Source organism: Trachemys scripta, chromosome 9, assembly GCF_013100865.1.
Source record: "Trachemys scripta elegans isolate TJP31775 chromosome 9, CAS_Tse_1.0, whole genome shotgun sequence".
NCBI lineage: Eukaryota > Metazoa > Chordata > Testudines > Emydidae > Trachemys > Trachemys scripta.
The window spans coordinates 87911508-87929771 of record NC_048306.1 but is presented as its reverse complement, the minus strand read 5'-3'; the positions used below and the strand labels follow the sequence as shown (position 1 = coordinate 87929771).

The following is an 18264-nucleotide window of genomic DNA, read 5'->3' as shown; positions in this document are numbered from 1 at the left end:
GGAGGAAAAAAAGGGGAGATGGACTAATTGATCAGACAAGTCTTCCTCATTTCTAATTTCAACCCAATCTTACGAACCTGGCTATGGAACCCAACCTTCCCAAAGGCATTCTCTTCTATCACTGTCTCTGAAGCAGCTGTTCCTAGTTCTTCCCCGGGGCACTCATGAAAATGAAAGGGAAGCTGAATTGGAGTTAATGCGCTGTCCATTGGGACTAGATAGTGCACCCTGTCACAATACTTTTTCAGATATTTTATGGGTGAAAGAGTGTTATATAACTTCAAAGAAAATCAACAAAATTTTGTCACCTTCCCATGCAACACAAATCTTTCATTCTCCCTCCATTTAGCATTTCAGTACCTGAGATCGAATTTTTAGTGCTGGTCCAAGCTTTAATCCCATTGTGTCCAACAGATGTTCTTCTGTGAGTAGTGGCAGGGTTTCTCCATCAATAGCATGATCTTTAAATATCTTATCAAACAATAAAATGCACACAATGGCTTGTTAAAACAGACTCTTTTATGTCTTCTATTTTAATCGTTCTACCCAGACAATAAAGGAAGGAAACAGTAACATGGAAGTAATTCAGCTTTATAATAATCTGAGAGCAGATGGATGTGGCTGTCGTCATCTGTGCCTGCAGCACATCCACTTGCTCTCAGAGAGTTCCAGCTGTGTAATGTTGCAACATTATTTAGTTTTATTATTTTAACAAAAGTGATCAATTAAAGGGAGGCTCACATCTTAGTCATTCATTTTTTATCCATGAATATGCAGATTTTCAGCCTCCTGTTTACACTGCTTATGATTTTTCATGAAATTGAATGAAGTAATTTCACTATTGCTTAAAACATTGCTTAACATCACAGGAACATGCAATTGCTTCTGCCTGTTTGAAAGTTGTGCAAGTGCTATACTGGCAGAGGGTAGGCGATTAAAACACTTTCCTTATGCAGTTGCTCTCCTATTAACATTCTCATATTACACCATGATAGAACACTCTGTATTGCAGCATACAACCACAAACGAGCATTAACCTACATTGTTTGCTATCTTTTACTGCATGGTTTCACATTGCCTAGCACAAAGGGGCCTCAAGATACTCTACTGCAAATAATAAATAGTAATAATAATTTAATTTCAGTAGATAAAATAATGTTAGCAGAACTTTAAATCCAGGGCATGTATCTTTAAACATCTAAAAATGTAAGTATGATTAATACTTGTGGTCACCTGTGAATAATCTGAACAACCTGGAAGGCTAATAATAAAATTGTATACATCATCAACAGTCCATTTGCGAATATCTTCAATGGAAGAAATATCTTCTCCACTCAAAATCAGGCCATGCGCTCCTTTGAGAAGGAAACATAAATGTTGTGTTTGTATGATCTCAACAGGCAAAACAATAGAAAACCTTATTAAAAATAAGAGTTTATACACATCTACAGGACCTACTTCATATACTAACAATACAATGTGGTCACATACATATAGCATAGTCCTAAGCAACATACTAAATAGTCACTCATCACTTTCTAATTCTGAAGGGTTTGGTGTTTTCTTTTATTTGATTACTTTTATTTTCTCTACTGATGGTACTGTACATGCCTACTACGCCGCAGCATTTTCTCTAAAGACTACATTATCTGATGCTTTTGGTTTGTTATACCTTACCACTATTTTAACTTGACTGACTAATATTTCAAGTGAACAAACAGGCAAGCCGATAACAGTGCTCTGTGTCACACTCATTCATATCACGGTACTGATGAAGCATGAACCGCATTATGTGTGTCAGTCTCCAGGTAAATACTAAAAGGCAACATCTTCTATACTGTTTGAAGGCACATCAGTTTCTAGGTGAAGCACTGTACTAGGGACATCTTCTGTAAAATGACAAAACAGCACTTCATAAAAAATATAACAAAGCTCAGAATGCATGTTATACACCAGGCGTTCTCAAACGTCATTCCACCATGACCCCCTTCTGACAACAAAAATTACTACAGGACCCCAGGAGTGGGGACCGAAACCTGAGCCTGCCCGAGCCACACCACCCTGGATGGAGGGGGGCAAAGCCAAAGCCCCTCTGCCCCAGGCTGGGTGGCCAAAGCCCAAAGGCTTCAGCCCCAGGTAGGGGGCCTGTAACCTGAGCCCAGCCACTCAGGGTTGAAGACCTCAGGCTTGTGCTTTGGCCCGGGTCCCAGCAAGTCTAAACCAGCCCTGGCGAACCCATTAAAACAGGGTCGTGACCCACTTCAGGGTCCTGACCCAAAGTTTGAGAACCGCTGTTATACACAGATTATATATGCACCCAGACTCAGCCCATCATAACTAATATCTGCTGTAAATGCATGCAGAAAGAGTATGGGCAGAAGAGAGAGGCTAGTTCAGAAACTTCAGCAATTTTTGTTTGATTTGTTTGGCATTGCATTAACCTAAATTCATTTTGCAGACAGGAAACAAACATGTAACGCAAGTCTGCAAGCTAATGAATTCATTTTGCAGCAATACAAACTGGCTTTTGTGGATGTTTTAGGATAAAGACCTGAACCTGCTGCCATTTAAGTGAATGGAAGTTTTAGCAGGATTGGACCCATTGCTGTTAGAGCACTTAGCAATGGCTGCAGAACAGTGATCCTGTGAAGCTCTTCCACCGACATAGTGCTGTCCATGCCGGCGCTTAGGTCGGTGTAAATTAAATCACTCACGGGATCTACTCTACAGAGTTAAGTCGACTTAAATTTTGTCAACAATCATAAGTCTCTTTAATAACATCAGTGGAGCACATCTACACAATGGCTGAGCGCGTCCGCAGTCGTTGCTCTTGAATCAATAGAGAAAGCATTGCATCAAGGGTAGCTATCTCACAGCGAAACTCGCCAACCTCTGTCGCCCTCTGCCGCAGGGAGCTCTGGGCACAGATTGTAGTGCACCATGGGGACTTGCTCACAATCCCATGATGCAGTTCTTTCCATCCCATCATTCCATGGGCTTCCTACTTTGTTTTGTGCTGTTTTTCAGCAGCCCGTGTAAACTGTGTGCCCGCCATCTCTGCCTGATGACGTGGATCCTGAGCTGCTGACCATTCTGGTGATGAGCATTATGAACACAACATGGCTGGTCCTGCGGTATTTCATGAGCTGAAAAACAGAGTGTGAATTGGTGATGCCTGCCTTTCTATCTGCCATGGAAACAATTCAAGATTGTTGCTGGCATTCACGGACCAGGTTGCCATGGTGGACCATCGGTATTGGACTCGGGAAACAAGCACTGAGTGGAAGATCGCATCGTGATGCATGTATGAGATGATGAGCAGTGGCTACAGAACTTTTGGATGCACAAAGCCACCTTCCTGGAACTGTGTGCGGCGCTTGCTCCAGTATTGCGGTGCAAGGACACCAGAATGAGAGCTGCCCTCACTGTGCAAAAGCGAGTGGCGATCAGTGTGTGGAAGCTGACTACTCCAGACTGCTACTGGTCTGTCGTCCAGGAAATAATTGATGGCTTTGAGGCAATGGGATTCCCTAACTGCGGCATGGCAATAGATAGAATGCATATCCCAATTTTGGCCCCCAAACATCTTGTGACAGAGCACATCAACCAAAAGGGCTACTTCTCCATGGTCCTATAGGCACTGGTGGATCACCATGGCCATTTCACTGATGTCAATGCGGGGTGGTCAGGGAAGGTGCATGATGCACGCATCTTTCGGAACACTGGACTGGGTAGAAAGTGGCACACTGGCACTTTCTTTCCAAACTAGAAGATTCCAATGCAGGATATGCAAATGATCATAGCGATCCTTGGAGACTCTGTATACCCCTTGCTCCTATGGCTCATGAAGCTTTACACTGGGAACCTACACAGCAGCAAGGAGCGCTGTAACAACAGGCTCAGCAGGTGCCGAATGACCGTTGAATGTGCCTTCGGCTGATTAAAAGGTCACTGGTGGCCAGTTAGACCTCAATGAGGAAAATATTCCGATGGCTATTGCGGCCAGCTGTACTCTCCATAATATTTGTGAATCAAAGGAGGAAAAGTTTCCCTAGGAATAGGCTGCTGAGGCTGATTTTGAGCAGCCAGATACAAGGGCAATTAGAGGGGCGCAACGGGAGGCCATTTAAATTATGGAGGCTTTAAAGGAGCAGTTTGACAATGATTCATAGTAATGTGTCTGTATGTGAGGCATTCGACCAGGCAATGTTCACTTGCTGCCATGAGTAGTGTTTGCTTGCCTGTAGTGTTTGCTTCGTGAGCGTTAACTGCAAGGAGCAAATATTCCTACCTATAGCCACTGTGTTTCAATGTTAGCACTGAGTGATGTATGTATTTCACAAATAAAGACTCATTTTATTTCAAAGACTCAAGTTTAATAAAGAGATGAAACACAAACTTTTGAACAAACGGGATGAAAATGAGGAACAGTCTCGTGGTTAGGGCTCTCACAGCTGGGTGAAATTCCCATTTTCATTGGAAATCAGTCCCCAGACATGGAGTGCATGGGGTACTGTGAGGGACCGGGATCACATAATGAATGCGGTGCTGGAGTTTGGGGAGGGCATGGATTGGAGTTCTGTAGTGGCTGGAGTGGGAGTTGAGCACAGATAGCTCTGAGTGCAGGCTAATGAGGGACTTCAAAATCACCGTCTGGTTCTCCATGAGCTTTATCATCTGCTCCTGCCCCTGTGTCCTTTCCTGGCTATTCAGCCTCAGTCTTTCACTGTCTCCCTCCATGCTCTTATTTGGCTGTGTGCTGCATCTCTTGACGGCAGCACTTCATGAAACATATCCTCCTTACTCCTCCTGGGTTGCTGCCTTATCTGATGGAGGCACTCCACCGGTGTGGAGGAGTGTGTTCTCAAGGGCACATCTGCAGAATGCAAAGAAACAATGAAGAGAGACAGTATTGTGAGTACGCTCACAGCTGTGAATCAGAAAAGTCACACACACCTCTTTCTCACTGCCTCTTGGCTAGGACACAGGTTGCTGTAAGTCCCTGATGATGTGTTCCTGGGGAGGTGGGATGGGCAAGGCAGAAAGGGCAAGAAGGGACAAAGGGTGGTTTGTGAAGGGGGTTATTATAAGGTGGTAGGGAGCCTAATCTGAATTTTGGTACTCTTTTCCACAGGCTAGGGTAATCAAACCCAATATCTCACTCTTAAGGGTAACCTAGGATGCAAGGGAGCATCTCCTGCATTTGTGTGGCTTCAGACTGGCTTCGTATGCTGCTGGCCTGTGTGCCGCATTGGCCCCTGCAGAAATAATTGCCGGGTGGCATGGGAAAGTATCCTGTAGTGGGGGTAGACACAAGGCAGCTCTCCCAAGGAACCTTCAGCAGAGGATTGCAGAATACCTACAGGAAAGTTTCCTAGAGATCACTTTGGAGGATTCCAGAGACATCCCCGTTTATATTACCAAACTTTCCCACCATGGCCCCACTGCGTAGATCGGGGTTCTCAAACTGGGGGTCGGGACCCCTCAGGGGGTTGCGAGGTTATTACATGGGGTTATTACACCCCAAACCCTACTTTGCCTTCAGCATTTATAATGGTGTTAAATATACAAAAAAGTGTTTTTAATTTATAAAGGGGGTCTCACTCAGAGGCTTGCTGTGTGAAAGGGGTCACCAGTGCAAAAGTTTGAGAACCACTGGCGTAGATGGACAAGCTCTGATGTTAATTTCTGTCCCTTATCCCTCCTCTGCCATATAACAAAGTACATGAGAGCTCAATCTCCTCTCGCCATGCAGTATGAAAGTAAAATGAGCACTTACCAGAGCTCCCCTCTCCTACATCCTGCGTGCCATAGCTGGAATGATGGGACTGGCTAGACCCCTCCAGAGTGGAAAAGAGGTCCTGACACACCACACCACCAGACAACCCTGCCGTGTGCTCCACATATTTCTTCAGCTCCACCTCCTTGTCCTCCACTTCCTCATCGGAGTTGAGTCTGCTGGCCGCTGTCTCTGTTCTCCTTGAAGTATCCATGGGACTCTTGACAGTGAAGGTGGGGTCGCCGCTGAGGATGGCGTACAGCACCTTATAGAAGCAGCATGTCTTGGTTGGCCTCCCGGTACACCTGCCTCAACTCCTTGATTTTAGCACGACACTGCTGTGTGTCCATTTCATGCCCCTTCTCCTGCATGCCACTAGCAATCAGTCTGTAGCTATCGAAATTCCTACGGCTTGTTTGAAGCTGCAACTGCACAGCCTCCTCTCTCCATATACTCAGCGGATCCAACAGCTCTGGTGTGCTCCACATGGGAGCACGTCTGCTGCATAAAGCCAGCATGGTCACCTGGGAAGATGCTATGTGAACTGTTCACGCTGAGCAAACAGGAAGAGGAATTTAAAAAAATCCCAGGCCTTTAAACGGAGGAGGGTCACATACCTATGTACTTTCAGGTAGCAGAGTGCGAACTGCTGACCAGAGTGGTCATGATGGGCATTGTGGAACACCTCCTGGAGGCGAGTTAGGGTGACATAACCAAGTGAGGTGTCTACACTGCCGCCGCGTCACTCTAACTACGTCGCAAAAAGCTCTATGCCGTTCGTCAAGGTGGTTTTATTATGTGGAGTTACATCGATGAGAGGAACATTTCAGTGTATAAACTTCCATTGTTTTATTGACAAAAGCTGAGTTTTATCAACAAAACTGTGTAGTGTAGACAAGGCCTTATTCACACCTCGAGTGACATAATTTATACCGACGTACGCTGTCATGTTTACATAGCAAACCTGAGGCATGAATTTGGTCTCAAGCAGAGGGCAGCTGATAGGAGAACTCTCTGTGCTGCCCGACACACACATAGGAGTGTTGCTCAAATGGGTAGTTGCTGCCAGGATCCCACCAGGCAGCCTGGAGGAGCTGGGAGGACAAAATGCATCAAATGGGGTTGCAGAGAACCACAGAATTATCCTGACATGATACATGTGTTAGTATCCCATCAGCATGTGATGAGATCATTTTGCAACAACATAATGGCATGACACGCTATTGTGATGTTTGCATCAGGAGGTTACTTTGTGACTTTGCTCCTCACTATAACTCCATCTACTTCCCACGTGGTTCTCCAAGATTGAACATCACTGGCTTAGAGAATGAAACCTTCATATGCCAGAAAATAACATGTGAAGATCTCTATAAATGGGAGAAATAACTATGTTTGCCATCACTGATGTGTACTTATCAGGTCATGTTAGCTGCAGCACATGCCCCTGATTAATGAAGTCCACGTTTTGAAACCCTGACTCTATCATTGTAAGTGGGGTTTAAATAAAGAGAGGATGATGAGAAAGCTAATCAATTAAAAAAAAAGAGGCCAACTTGACAAACCTGGAGGCAGTAATGGATTGCTGGGTACTGGGAAGCTATATGGCAGTGCTGAGAATGGGATTGCAGAAGGATACAGATACTTGTCATCAAAGGCTGTGCAAGAGTTATTGGGATCCTTCTCATTTGCACTGCTGCAGCCATTTGTTTCAGTGGGAATTTCATGAGTAACACAACTTTTTCTCAGGCTGTGTTCATACTCTTTACAGCTTTTCACAGCCGTAGCAGATGGCTCAACATGGGTTTTGCTTTGCTCATGTTTGTTCAGCATCTCAAGCTCTGTTTCTTTCTTGTCCTCTTTCTCCTCATCGGCAGTGGTGGAAGCAGAGTCTGCATTTTTGTCTTCAGCTTGGCTTTTGGCGCCATTGGCATTGCAATCACTAGTTTTGTGATTCCCAGCTCTTCTCCCTGGCCGACGGCCTCTTTCCCTTTGCAGGCTGCTGATAGGAGGATACGGGCTGGTTGCCATGAGCATGGTATTGCCATGAAGGTCATCAAGGGTGGTTCGATGAACATATAGGTCACTAGGAAGGTGGCCTTCAGGAAGTCTGTGCCTGCCACGGAAAGCAACTGGGCTAGTTGGGATTCCATGGTAGAGGAAAGGTGCTTCCAAACCCAGTAGCCCTTTACGATGTGCTTTCTCAATTTCTTTTTGTTGAAAAATAGCACTCATTTCCATTTCCATCCTAAGAGGTAAACAGAGCATTAGCAGTGAGGACTGATCAGTTCTCTTTTCATTTCTTTTTCAATGACAGATTAAACTAGAACGATATAATACATGAATAGAAAAATGTTTCTTTCCCATGTTGCTGTGTGTGAAAGATCCATATGAACAACAGAGGAAACAGAGAAAGTGACTATACACACAGTGCTGTCAAATGCACAAAAGACAACTCCCAGAATATTATGCTTGTGACAATAAGGGACGAAATATTTTCTGACAAAAGCATGATTTGTAAGTTGATAACACAGGCATGCCTGCATCAGTTACACTCATTTCATCACCACAAGGGCTAGAGACTTAAAAAGCTTAGATTCCAAGCAGAAAATTATACAACACCTTGAAAAAGGGCACTTATGTGGCAATTGATGCAGTAATATAATCGTATTATACATGGGGCCTTGACTATACTGCCGGAGCCAATTAACATCAGTAAGTAAAGATCTTGGGTCAACTTTCCAATGCACCTTGGTCTCTGTCTAATGCTCAGGTGGTGCAAAGGGCTGTATTCTGGCAGTAAATGACAATCTGAGAATTACCTTTGTGGAGGGAACTACCCACTGATATAAAGCCAATGGAACAGGTTCCTGTACCAGCCTCCCACCACTTTATCTGGCATAGGGTGGCTTGCCAGAGAAGGGAGGGGGATGCTGAAGGTGAGGTGGAGCTCCACTATGCTATACCAGTCCTCTCCTGGCACTAGATCCTTTAGGGGGACAGGCCAGTGCAGAAGCAGGAAGCTGTGACTGGCTCCTCTCCCTCCTCCAGTGAGTACTCCTGCTGTAGGTACTCCCTCCAGCATCCCAGCTGTACCTCTCCCAATTTCCCCTCCCCCCTCTAGCAGTGTCCTCTTTTTGGGAAACTGAAGTATGGTAACCCTAGTTTGGATTCAAGTTCCTCTTGGAAGATAAAGGTGAGGGGTTTGCTACATGGGAAAAGGAATCCAGCTGATTACATTGAAACTGGGACAAATCACCAGATTTCCATATAATCATCCATGACACCAAGACTGCTTCACTAAACCAGGACAGCTGGTCATCCTGTACATGGTGTAGGGATTTCCAATCCTCCCCAGAACGCCAGCTGTAGAATTTCAAAAATACTATGAGTGATGAGTCCAAACTGCCAAGTTCAGATCTGGTTCTGAGTCAAGGGTATTTGAATCCAGAGTTCCAAGCTGCAAAGTCTAGATCCATATCCAATCTTTAACCAAGCTCTGGATGTTCCAGCTTGGGCCTATATCTTAAATCTGCTATTTAAAGCTAAAAGCAGAATGAGGGAGACAAGCAGAAAGTTTTTCTGTGCCCCTGGCTTCCTGAAACAGAGGATTTTTTATATATCTGGATGGTTTGAACAAGTACTGCAATTACCTTTAACGGGGCACCAAAATTTGTGTATTACAAAATCTGCAGCTTAACCATCCCAGTCTGCCTCCTTTCTCCCCACTCCAGGCCTGCACCACAGTGCAAAATTTACATTCAGGTACCTGGCAATATTTTGTTTTTGAACCAACTCCTGCCTTCTGGCCACAGCTTCCATGGATTCTGGCTGGAGAAAACTATATCCTAGAAAAAATAAATATAAAGGCTTAGAATTGCATCCAGGTAGCATGGGTCCTGGCAACAGGATCAAAGAAAGTGACCAGTGAAACAACCCCTTAAAACAGCTAAGACAAAAAATCCTATTACAGAGAGTTAAATGTGTGTAACACAAAGAACATTGCCAGTCAGATAAATGTTGCTGGCCAGAACATTCTGCTTACATGGAGAGAGATGGATAAATGCTATACTATTTGGAAAATGCAAAAGAAAGGGGAGGGCGCGCGCACACACACACACACACAAGCATATAGGATGGATCTTGAAAGCCCAGTGTGCCTAATAAATTCTAATTTGCATGTCTGAAGTCTCATATTGGTGCAGATTGGGATTTCTGCTAGCCAGGCTGCTCCCTTTCTCAAGGCTATTTTACAAAGATAAATACAATAAAACGTATTTACTGCCATCAGTGACAAACCTGATGAAAAACTAGGGGTATCCACTTTTTCAGTAGTACCCTATTACTTCACAGGATCATTCAACTGGCTGTTACCTGGACCAGGGTAAGCCCGATTGGACAATATGTTTGGCATGTTTGCATGTTGTGGGACCGAAGGTCCAAGGTGGGAAGCTACATGGATCTGTCTTGGGTCAGCTGGTGCCATCATTTCAGTGGAAGGCAACAAATCTCTAGGGAAAGAGAGAAAATTACAATTAGATATGTAAAGTATATGCTTAACGTGTCATGTTCTACACTCACTTACATTGATTCAACTCCCTTTGACTTTAACAGGACTGGCACATTGGACTGAGGCAGAACTGGCATGTTATTTGCAGAATTTGCTAAAAAAAATTTGCTAAAAAGTAATAAAGTAATACAATAACTCGGATTAGCACCTAAATTCTTATGTAAAAGGTCTTGGGGTTTTTTACAAGCCCAAGTGGTCAGGTTCAATTTTACCTTTCAGCTGAAAAACAGCATCACCAATAACACAGTGTCCGAACACTGCCCTCGAGCACAGATTTTTAAGTGACTCAGAGGAAAGATCTACTGAATCATTCCTGCCACATATAGCAACACTCTGCATTTCTTCAAGGTCTCCCATGCAAGTTCTGACTAGTCATGACTCTCTTTAGATTCTAATTCTCAAAAAGGTACATCTACACTGCAATAAAAGACCTGAGGCATAGCCGCAGCTGGCCCAGGTCAGCTGACTTAGGCCCACAGGGTTTGGGCTGTGGGGCTATAAAATTTCAGTGTAAATATTTGGGCTCAGGTGAGTCTGGGCTCCAGCCTGACCCAGAACATCTACAGTGCAATTTTAGAGCCTTGCAGCCTGAGCCCTGCAAGCCCAAATCAGCTGATCTGGGCTCTGAGACTTGGTACCAGGTTTTTTTTTATCGCAATGTAGACATACCACAAGTTTCCTTAGAACAGATCACAGCCTAAGGTAGTAGTGGCTGCAGACATTTGTCAAAGAAATTACTGCCCTGTTTGGTTTATATTGTTTGTGTAATGTTTTGATGCCCATTGGTCCTTCGGACATCTCTCCTGGCAGATTGGTCTGTACCAATAGTGGTCAGGAAAGGCATTATGTCCTGGGGAAGTAACTCAAACGCTTCTCTGACCTTGACAGTAGGAGTCAGCAATTGCATGTCTTCTCAATATTGGTCTTTCTGGGTACTGATAGAATAGGCCATCCAGTTTTGTCAGAAAATGTTCTATGTTCACCTTAGGATTTGAGGGGGACTGAATAAATATGTTCCAGATCAGAGTAACTGGTATTAGACAGTTGCCTCAGCAATTGTCCATGTGGAACTTAGGGCTGTGTGCAAAGGTGGATAGTAGCATAACAGGAGCAATGTAGTATTCTGTATCCAAAGACAGGGATATTAAATTTAAATATAGGGGAGAGCTAAGGAGACACAGCTTCATCCAGCCCTTAGTTATTAAGGCTATTTTAGAGACTAGAGACCATGTTAAAAATAATCTCAAATCTTAACACTTTACACATATTCATGAATATAAGGTGATCTGCTGTTCTTTAAATGCAGTGGAGAAGCGGGGAGAAATACCTGTCTACAAATCGAGGTTCAAACTGTGAAGGAATTGGCTGCATTCTCTGCTGGCCTGCTCCCATTAGCTGAGGGTTTACTGCCATCATCTGGTTTCTCATTAGCATTTCTTGTCGCTGTCGCAGTTCTAACACAAAGCATATAACATTCTATTGTAAGTTCAGTAAGTGACTCTATACCCAGTATGAACCTTACCAGAAATATAATAATTAGTTAGCATATAATCTTTTATATTCCACCTGTTAATAAGGAAAACAAGACAAAGTACTTACTGCCACTTTAAAAAATGTAGCCTTATTTCCCCCCTTAGCTACACTGAGCATCTCATTGATCAGTATAGCATATTATAATAGGGCTGTCAAGCGATTAAAAAAATTAATCGTGATTGTGCAATTAAAAAAATTAATTGCACGATTAATCACGCCGTTAACAATAAGAGAATACCATTTATTTAAATATTTTTGGATGTTTTCTACATTTTCAATTATAGATTTTAATTACAACACAGAATACAAAGTGTACAGCACTCACTTTGTATTTATTTTTATTACAAATATTTGCACTGTAAAAACCAAAAGAAATAGTATTTTTCAATTCACTTAATACAAGTACTGTAGTACAATCTCTTTATCATGAAAGTTGAACTTACAAATGTAGAATTATGTACAAAAAATAACTGCATTCAAAAATAAAACAATATAAAACTTTACAGTCTCTTAGTCCACTCAGTCCTACTTGTAAACAAGAAGCGGGCAGCATTATCTTCTACAAATGTAAACAAATTTGTTTCTCTTAGCGATTGGCTGAACAAGAAGTAAGACTGAGTGGACTTGTAGGCTTTAAAGTTTTACATTGTTTTATTTTTGAATGCAGTTTTTTTTGTACATAATTCTACATTTGTAGGTTCAACTTTCATGATAAAGAGATTACACTACAGTATTTGTATGAGGTGAATTGAAAAATACTATTTCTTTTATTTATAATTTTTACAGTGCAAATATTTATAATCAAATATGTTAATATAAAGTGAGCACTGTACACTTTGTATTCTGTGTTGTAATTAAAATCAATATATTTGAAAAATGTAGAAAAACATCCACAAATATTTAATAAATTCCAACTGGTGTTCTATTGTTTAACAGTTCAATTAAAATTGTGATTAATCGTGATTCATTTTTTTAATTGCAATTCATTTTTTTTTTAGTTAATCATGTGAGTTAACTGCGATTAACCAACTGCCCTAATATTATACAATTTTTAACTGCACCAGAAATAAACAAGACGTGCAAAGCCTCATGTAAACACAGTGACAGTTTATACAGTCCATATTGATGCATACCTCACCACTATTAAAGTACGAAGGAGTAGTGATGTATAGGAAGTGTGCTGTTTGTGGAAATTTGTATTTTTAGTGATAGGGCAGATCTATGAAAAAATGGAAGACTCTAATTAACTAAGAAACCTGTCCTGATATGAAATAGCATAATGTAATGGAATAAGCATGGGGCTATGAGTCAGGAACTATTTCAGATTTGGGTGTTGAAAGCTAAATACAGAATTCCATATATAAGCATCTCATAAGAGTCTGATCCAAAGTCCAGTGAAGTCAATGGAAAGACTCACATTTATTTGAAGGGATTCTGGAACAGGACATAAGTACTTGATTTTCAGCACATCCTTGGCTTCCACTGAAGTCAGGTAAAAGAGAAATAGATGTTTCCTATTTGTTTTGATTGTTTTTAATTATTTTTAAATTTTAAATGAATTAAAAGTTCCACGGGTCCAAAGACCCTTCACATCCTTAGAACCTGTGAGAGGTGATGCTAGCTTTTTGATTCCAACATCAGCTTCCGTCTTTGCATCTGAAGTATCAGTATCTTCAACTAAACGCAAATTCAGATGACAGTGGAGAGGGAAAAAAGGATGATTTTATTACAACTTGTCTTTCACTCTGCTGCTAGGACATGCATCTGCAGCAGTACTGTTTGTCATGTTAAACTCCACTGATGTTCTTTCCTCTGCTTTTTCTTGCAGAGATGTAGGGTCTGGGAAGTGGTCTTTTCCTTATTAATTTCTTTTGCAGGACCAATAGTTGCAATGTTTGACGCTACCATTTGAAGTGTGCTATTACAGTGGTCACACTTTCATTGGGGTAATAGTTTATAAAAGTTTAGTAAACGATTAATAGATGTTTTAATAAAGGGTTATCAGTTGTTATAGAGTCCAACGGGTCAAAAGGCTGCTTATAACCATGGCTTATAAACCTTCCACACCACTTTCTACCGATGTGCTTTTAACCATCTGTAATATATGCTGCTCATGTCTATGACATGCTTATAACATCTATTAACCCTTTATAAACAGAACCCCCAATATAAAGTGGGACCATTAAAGTTTGATTTGGTTCAAATGCACTCTATACAGAGTATTAGCTGGGACATATTCCAACAGATGGAAGCTTCAAGCTCCCCACCAGCCTGCTGGGAACAAAGGAGAACTGAGGAAGAGAACAGGGCCAACTGAATGACACTTCTGCTGCTCTTAGGTCTGCCAGGATGGGGCTGCAAAGGCACAGTCAGAGACTCTCTTTTCAAAATTCCCTCATCTGTACATATCCAGGACTTGGGTCTTGCCCTTTATAGGGCTCACCAGTAAGCAGCCTGTTTTCCCACAGAGCTTGAGCATTCTCAGAGTGTAGTACAATGTGTATCTATAAGAGACACCAATTCCTTGAAAATTTGCCCCTCAGATTATATGCTTAACATCCCTGGAAAATGATTACCCCCCACAAATTAACCAACAAAAATATCTTAGTAAAATAACATTGTTTAATAGTATATTTATTATAAAAAAAACCCTGTATGACCATAAATTGTTAGAGAGATGCACATTTTGTGCTGCTAAGTTTGTACCACACCGCTTGTGCATGCCCTGTTATTGTGTCCCAGAGTTCTGGGAGTTTCTTGAATCAAAGAAAAGACTGTGCATTGGGGAACATAATGATCAGCTTTGCTCATAGTTGACTAAAGACTTGATCCTGCCAAGTAATAAGTGCCTCCTGTAAGTCACAATCCTACAGTCACTGAAGTCAGTGACAAAGCTGCCACTGAATGGTGCAAGATCAGGGCTCCATTCAGTACCTTGCATCTTGCAGGATTGGGCCCTAGATCTATGGGAGTTACAGGAGCAGTGACCTCCCAGGTGCTAGAGCACCTCAGAATCAAACTTTAAACTCCCAGAGACCCAGTGGGGCTCCATATAAAATTTGTTGTGAACTTTTCGGAAGCCATTTATTCAGTTTTTCCCAAGTCCTGGTCAGGAATCTGGAGGGGAGCTTTCCAGGACTAGACCTATCAGACATTATTCCTCACATATTGAATACATGTTGTGAATACTATAAACACGGTCTTGGAAAGTTCTAGTTCTAGCTTACCTCCTGCTGCCATGCCACTTGCTAATCGGTATAAGTGCTTTTCGTCCAACGTCCCTTGTTCCCCAAGTATAGACATCTTTCTCATATGATCTCGGGGAGTCATGTTATGAGGTGATGCAGCAGACCTCCCTTTTCCAATGTAAAGAATGAAGTCAGAAGGGCCCAAGAAGATAATAAAAAATTCAACAGTTTAAAAGAGCTCAGGTCCCACATATAGTTTTTTCTGTTAAACAGATAGATCTGCAAGGCCAACATGCAATGCTTGTAGATAGCATAGGGCATATGACAGAAAGATCTTGTGGGATTTTGCCTTTCTGAATCTTTTCACAACTAGTAGCCATGTCAAGGTGCCAGAATTCTAGTGTTACTATTTCCTTCCAAAGCTAAAAAAAAAAAAAAAAAGCTTTGAGACTTTTAAAAATTCAACTTAAACCAACACTAATTTTCCTGTGCGTTCCAAAAGCCCCTTGATTTTTTTTTAACTGTACCAAAACACCATGAAATTTACATAGGTAATAAAGCAAAGAAACACACACAGAGACGGGGTAAACTTAGTCCATCACCATCAGGTTCAGTGAAGGAAGGTGGCCCAGAATTACACCAGTTTAAATTAGATCAGAAGCTGTTCCAGAGTCTAGGCCTCCAATAGCACAACAGTTGCTATTCTTTGTAAAAAAACAAAACAAAAACAACTGAATTTAGGCTACACTTTTAATAAGCTATCCTTACAAATAACTCCAAGGTGCCTATCTGTTGCTGGGGTGCCACAAGCTTTTACTGCCTGGGTCTTCAGAACGATCAGATGTTTTCTGCTCTATCATTAGGAGACAAAACAAGACAGAAAATGTTTGTACTAGTGCTGAATCAAAACTCGGCGGACCGCACCCTCATCTGTGAACACAAGACTGTACCGACTTCATTCTAAATCAGCAGTTCTCAACTCAGGGCTCTTCACAGCCGTGCCTTGGGGAATGGAGCCCAAAGCTAGACAAGTTAAGTCCACGCTGTACTGCTCAGATTAGGCAGGGATCCTGCTCCCATTGAACTCACTGTGAGTTTTGCTATCACTACTATTGGAACAGGATTGGGCCCCTGGGCAAAGTTTGGGGGGGAGTGTGGGGGATTTTGGCCCCCTCCAAAGTGCAAGCCTCGGGCAGGCATGGAATTTGCCTCTCTATGCACAGCCCCATTGGCCTGACTGGAGCTGCCCCTCCAAATATGGTAGTCAAACTACAGTTATGATTAGGCCCACTATTACTATTTATTTAGCCAGTGCTAAAGTGCTAAGGAAATAGGTCTTGGTCATGTGCTGCTGGACCAAGTGGGGAAAGTAAACCCCAGAGGAAAGGAACCTTCACTGAAAATCCCCTGCCACCAGCCACACCCATTTAAGCAGGGAGCTGGCATCTGAGGGCACCTCAGTTAATCTCAAAAGCCATGTTTTCACACAAGAAGGGACAGTCTCTGAAGCAGGCAGGGCCCAAACCATTTTAGGGCTTTGGTTTATCTGATTTTATATGGCTTGTTAACCAACTTATTTTTGGCATATCGTGATAAGTTTTGATATATTAAAGTGCCATTCTCTTCTGAAAAATGTCTTGCCAACCTCTTACTTAGATCTACCCCCTTGCATGTATTCAGACATGCTGTACTGGCTAACTTCATAGATTAAAATGTGTTTTTTTTTACTGATATTCCCCCTCCCCCACCCATTCTTGTATCCCTGCTGAGCCAATAAATTGAGTGAGGTGTATTCTATTCATGCCTGGTCATCATCAACAGAATTGTTCACTAAACTCCAATTATAGGGCCAATCAGTTACACCTGTGCAAAGTCCATTAAGACAGTGGGGTTGCACAGGTGTCACTGAGGGAAGAATTTGGCCCAGGGAGGAAGCTTTAGCACTGGTGATGGTATGAAAGCAGGAAAAAACAATCTGTAAGCAGTTCAACTGTAAACTGAGACCACTTTCTATGGAAATTTTTGAGAGACAATGAACATGGACTTCCAAAATCTACAGATTCTCCACAGAAAACCATACTTTTAAAAGTGTTATTCATTATCAGATATGTATATTCTTTGAGGGAATCAATCCTTAGAATTTGTATGGATTCCAAATCAATTCCAAAACAAGGGAGTAACCATGTCCTTACTTTATAATAAATTGTATATGCATAGTTGAGTCATACTTGAATCACAAATACTTTACAGTGAGACGGAATGAGTGTGGGATTCCATTCCAGCCCCCATTTCTCAGAAAACCTTACCATCTTCTGACAATTCCCATAGTTGGTCTCAGTCCCAAAGTGAATTTTATTGAAGGAATGTGAATTAAATTAATTCAGCCATTTGAGGTATACGGTGGCGGGGGAGGGAATTACTCTCACCATGAAAAAATGTGACCCACTTTTTTAAAAAAATGTCTCATGACTCACAAACGGTTGAAACACTAGACACCAAGCTGACCATGACAGTAGTCCTCATGGAGTAGGAAAATCAAGACAAATTTGAAGATAAATAGCTTAGTATCTTTCAAGTTTTCAAGATATGGGTTTGAACATGCACCTTGAGATGTGTTTTTATTCACTTTTTTTAGGGCACTTGAGTCGTAAAGTGGTTTAGGATGCTGGATGTTTGTTGAAGCGCATCTGAGCTGTCAAAGTGCTTCTGAGATGCTAAAGCATTTTTAAAGGTGCCTTAGTGCTAAAGCTCTTTACCGCTGAACTGAATCACTTTTACAATGGCTCAGGGCATAGGTGGTAACTAGCAGGAGGGAATGTAGAATTGCCATACTGCATTGGACCAGTGGTCTACCTAATTTTGTTTCCTGTATCTGACAGTGGCCAGATTGGATGATTCAGAGGAAAGCACTAAACCTTTGCAATTACCAAACAGCCTGCCTACAGGGGAAGCTTTGTCGTAACCTCCTCAGGGTTTGGCTTGTGTCCTGAAGCATGAGAGAGTGGGGTATTTGGAGGTGGGAGGTGAAGTGGCAAGGGCTGGGTGTGAGGACAAAGCTTGGAGACCAGGAAGTGTCTTTTTGCTTTCCCTTTTAGTAAACCAGAAAAACTATATACAAAAACCTGACATTAATAAGATATTAACAGCTGCCAGGGGATTTGTCTGCACTGGAAAGTTGTACTGCTTTACCTATACCA

The 18264-nt window shown here is 42.1% G+C and overlaps 1 protein-coding gene across 1 annotated transcript in view; it reads right to left on the bottom strand.

Moving 5' to 3' along the window:
* Window positions 1-15209, bottom strand: part of SAMD7 (sterile alpha motif domain containing 7) — a 16409-nt gene extending 1200 nt beyond the window's left edge. Inside the window, exons 1-7 of the mRNA XM_034782736.1 lie at window positions 15107-15209; window positions 11674-11800; window positions 10151-10287; window positions 9546-9624; window positions 7342-8024; window positions 1234-1355; window positions 361-471 (exon numbers count right to left, since the gene is read on the bottom strand). Coding sequence (XP_034638627.1) covers window positions 361-471; window positions 1234-1355; window positions 7342-8024; window positions 9546-9624; window positions 10151-10287; window positions 11674-11800; window positions 15107-15209 — 1362 coding nt within the window. The remainder of the gene's footprint in view (window positions 1-360; window positions 472-1233; window positions 1356-7341; window positions 8025-9545; window positions 9625-10150; window positions 10288-11673; window positions 11801-15106) is intronic.
* Window positions 15210-18264: the final 3055 nt, after the last annotated feature.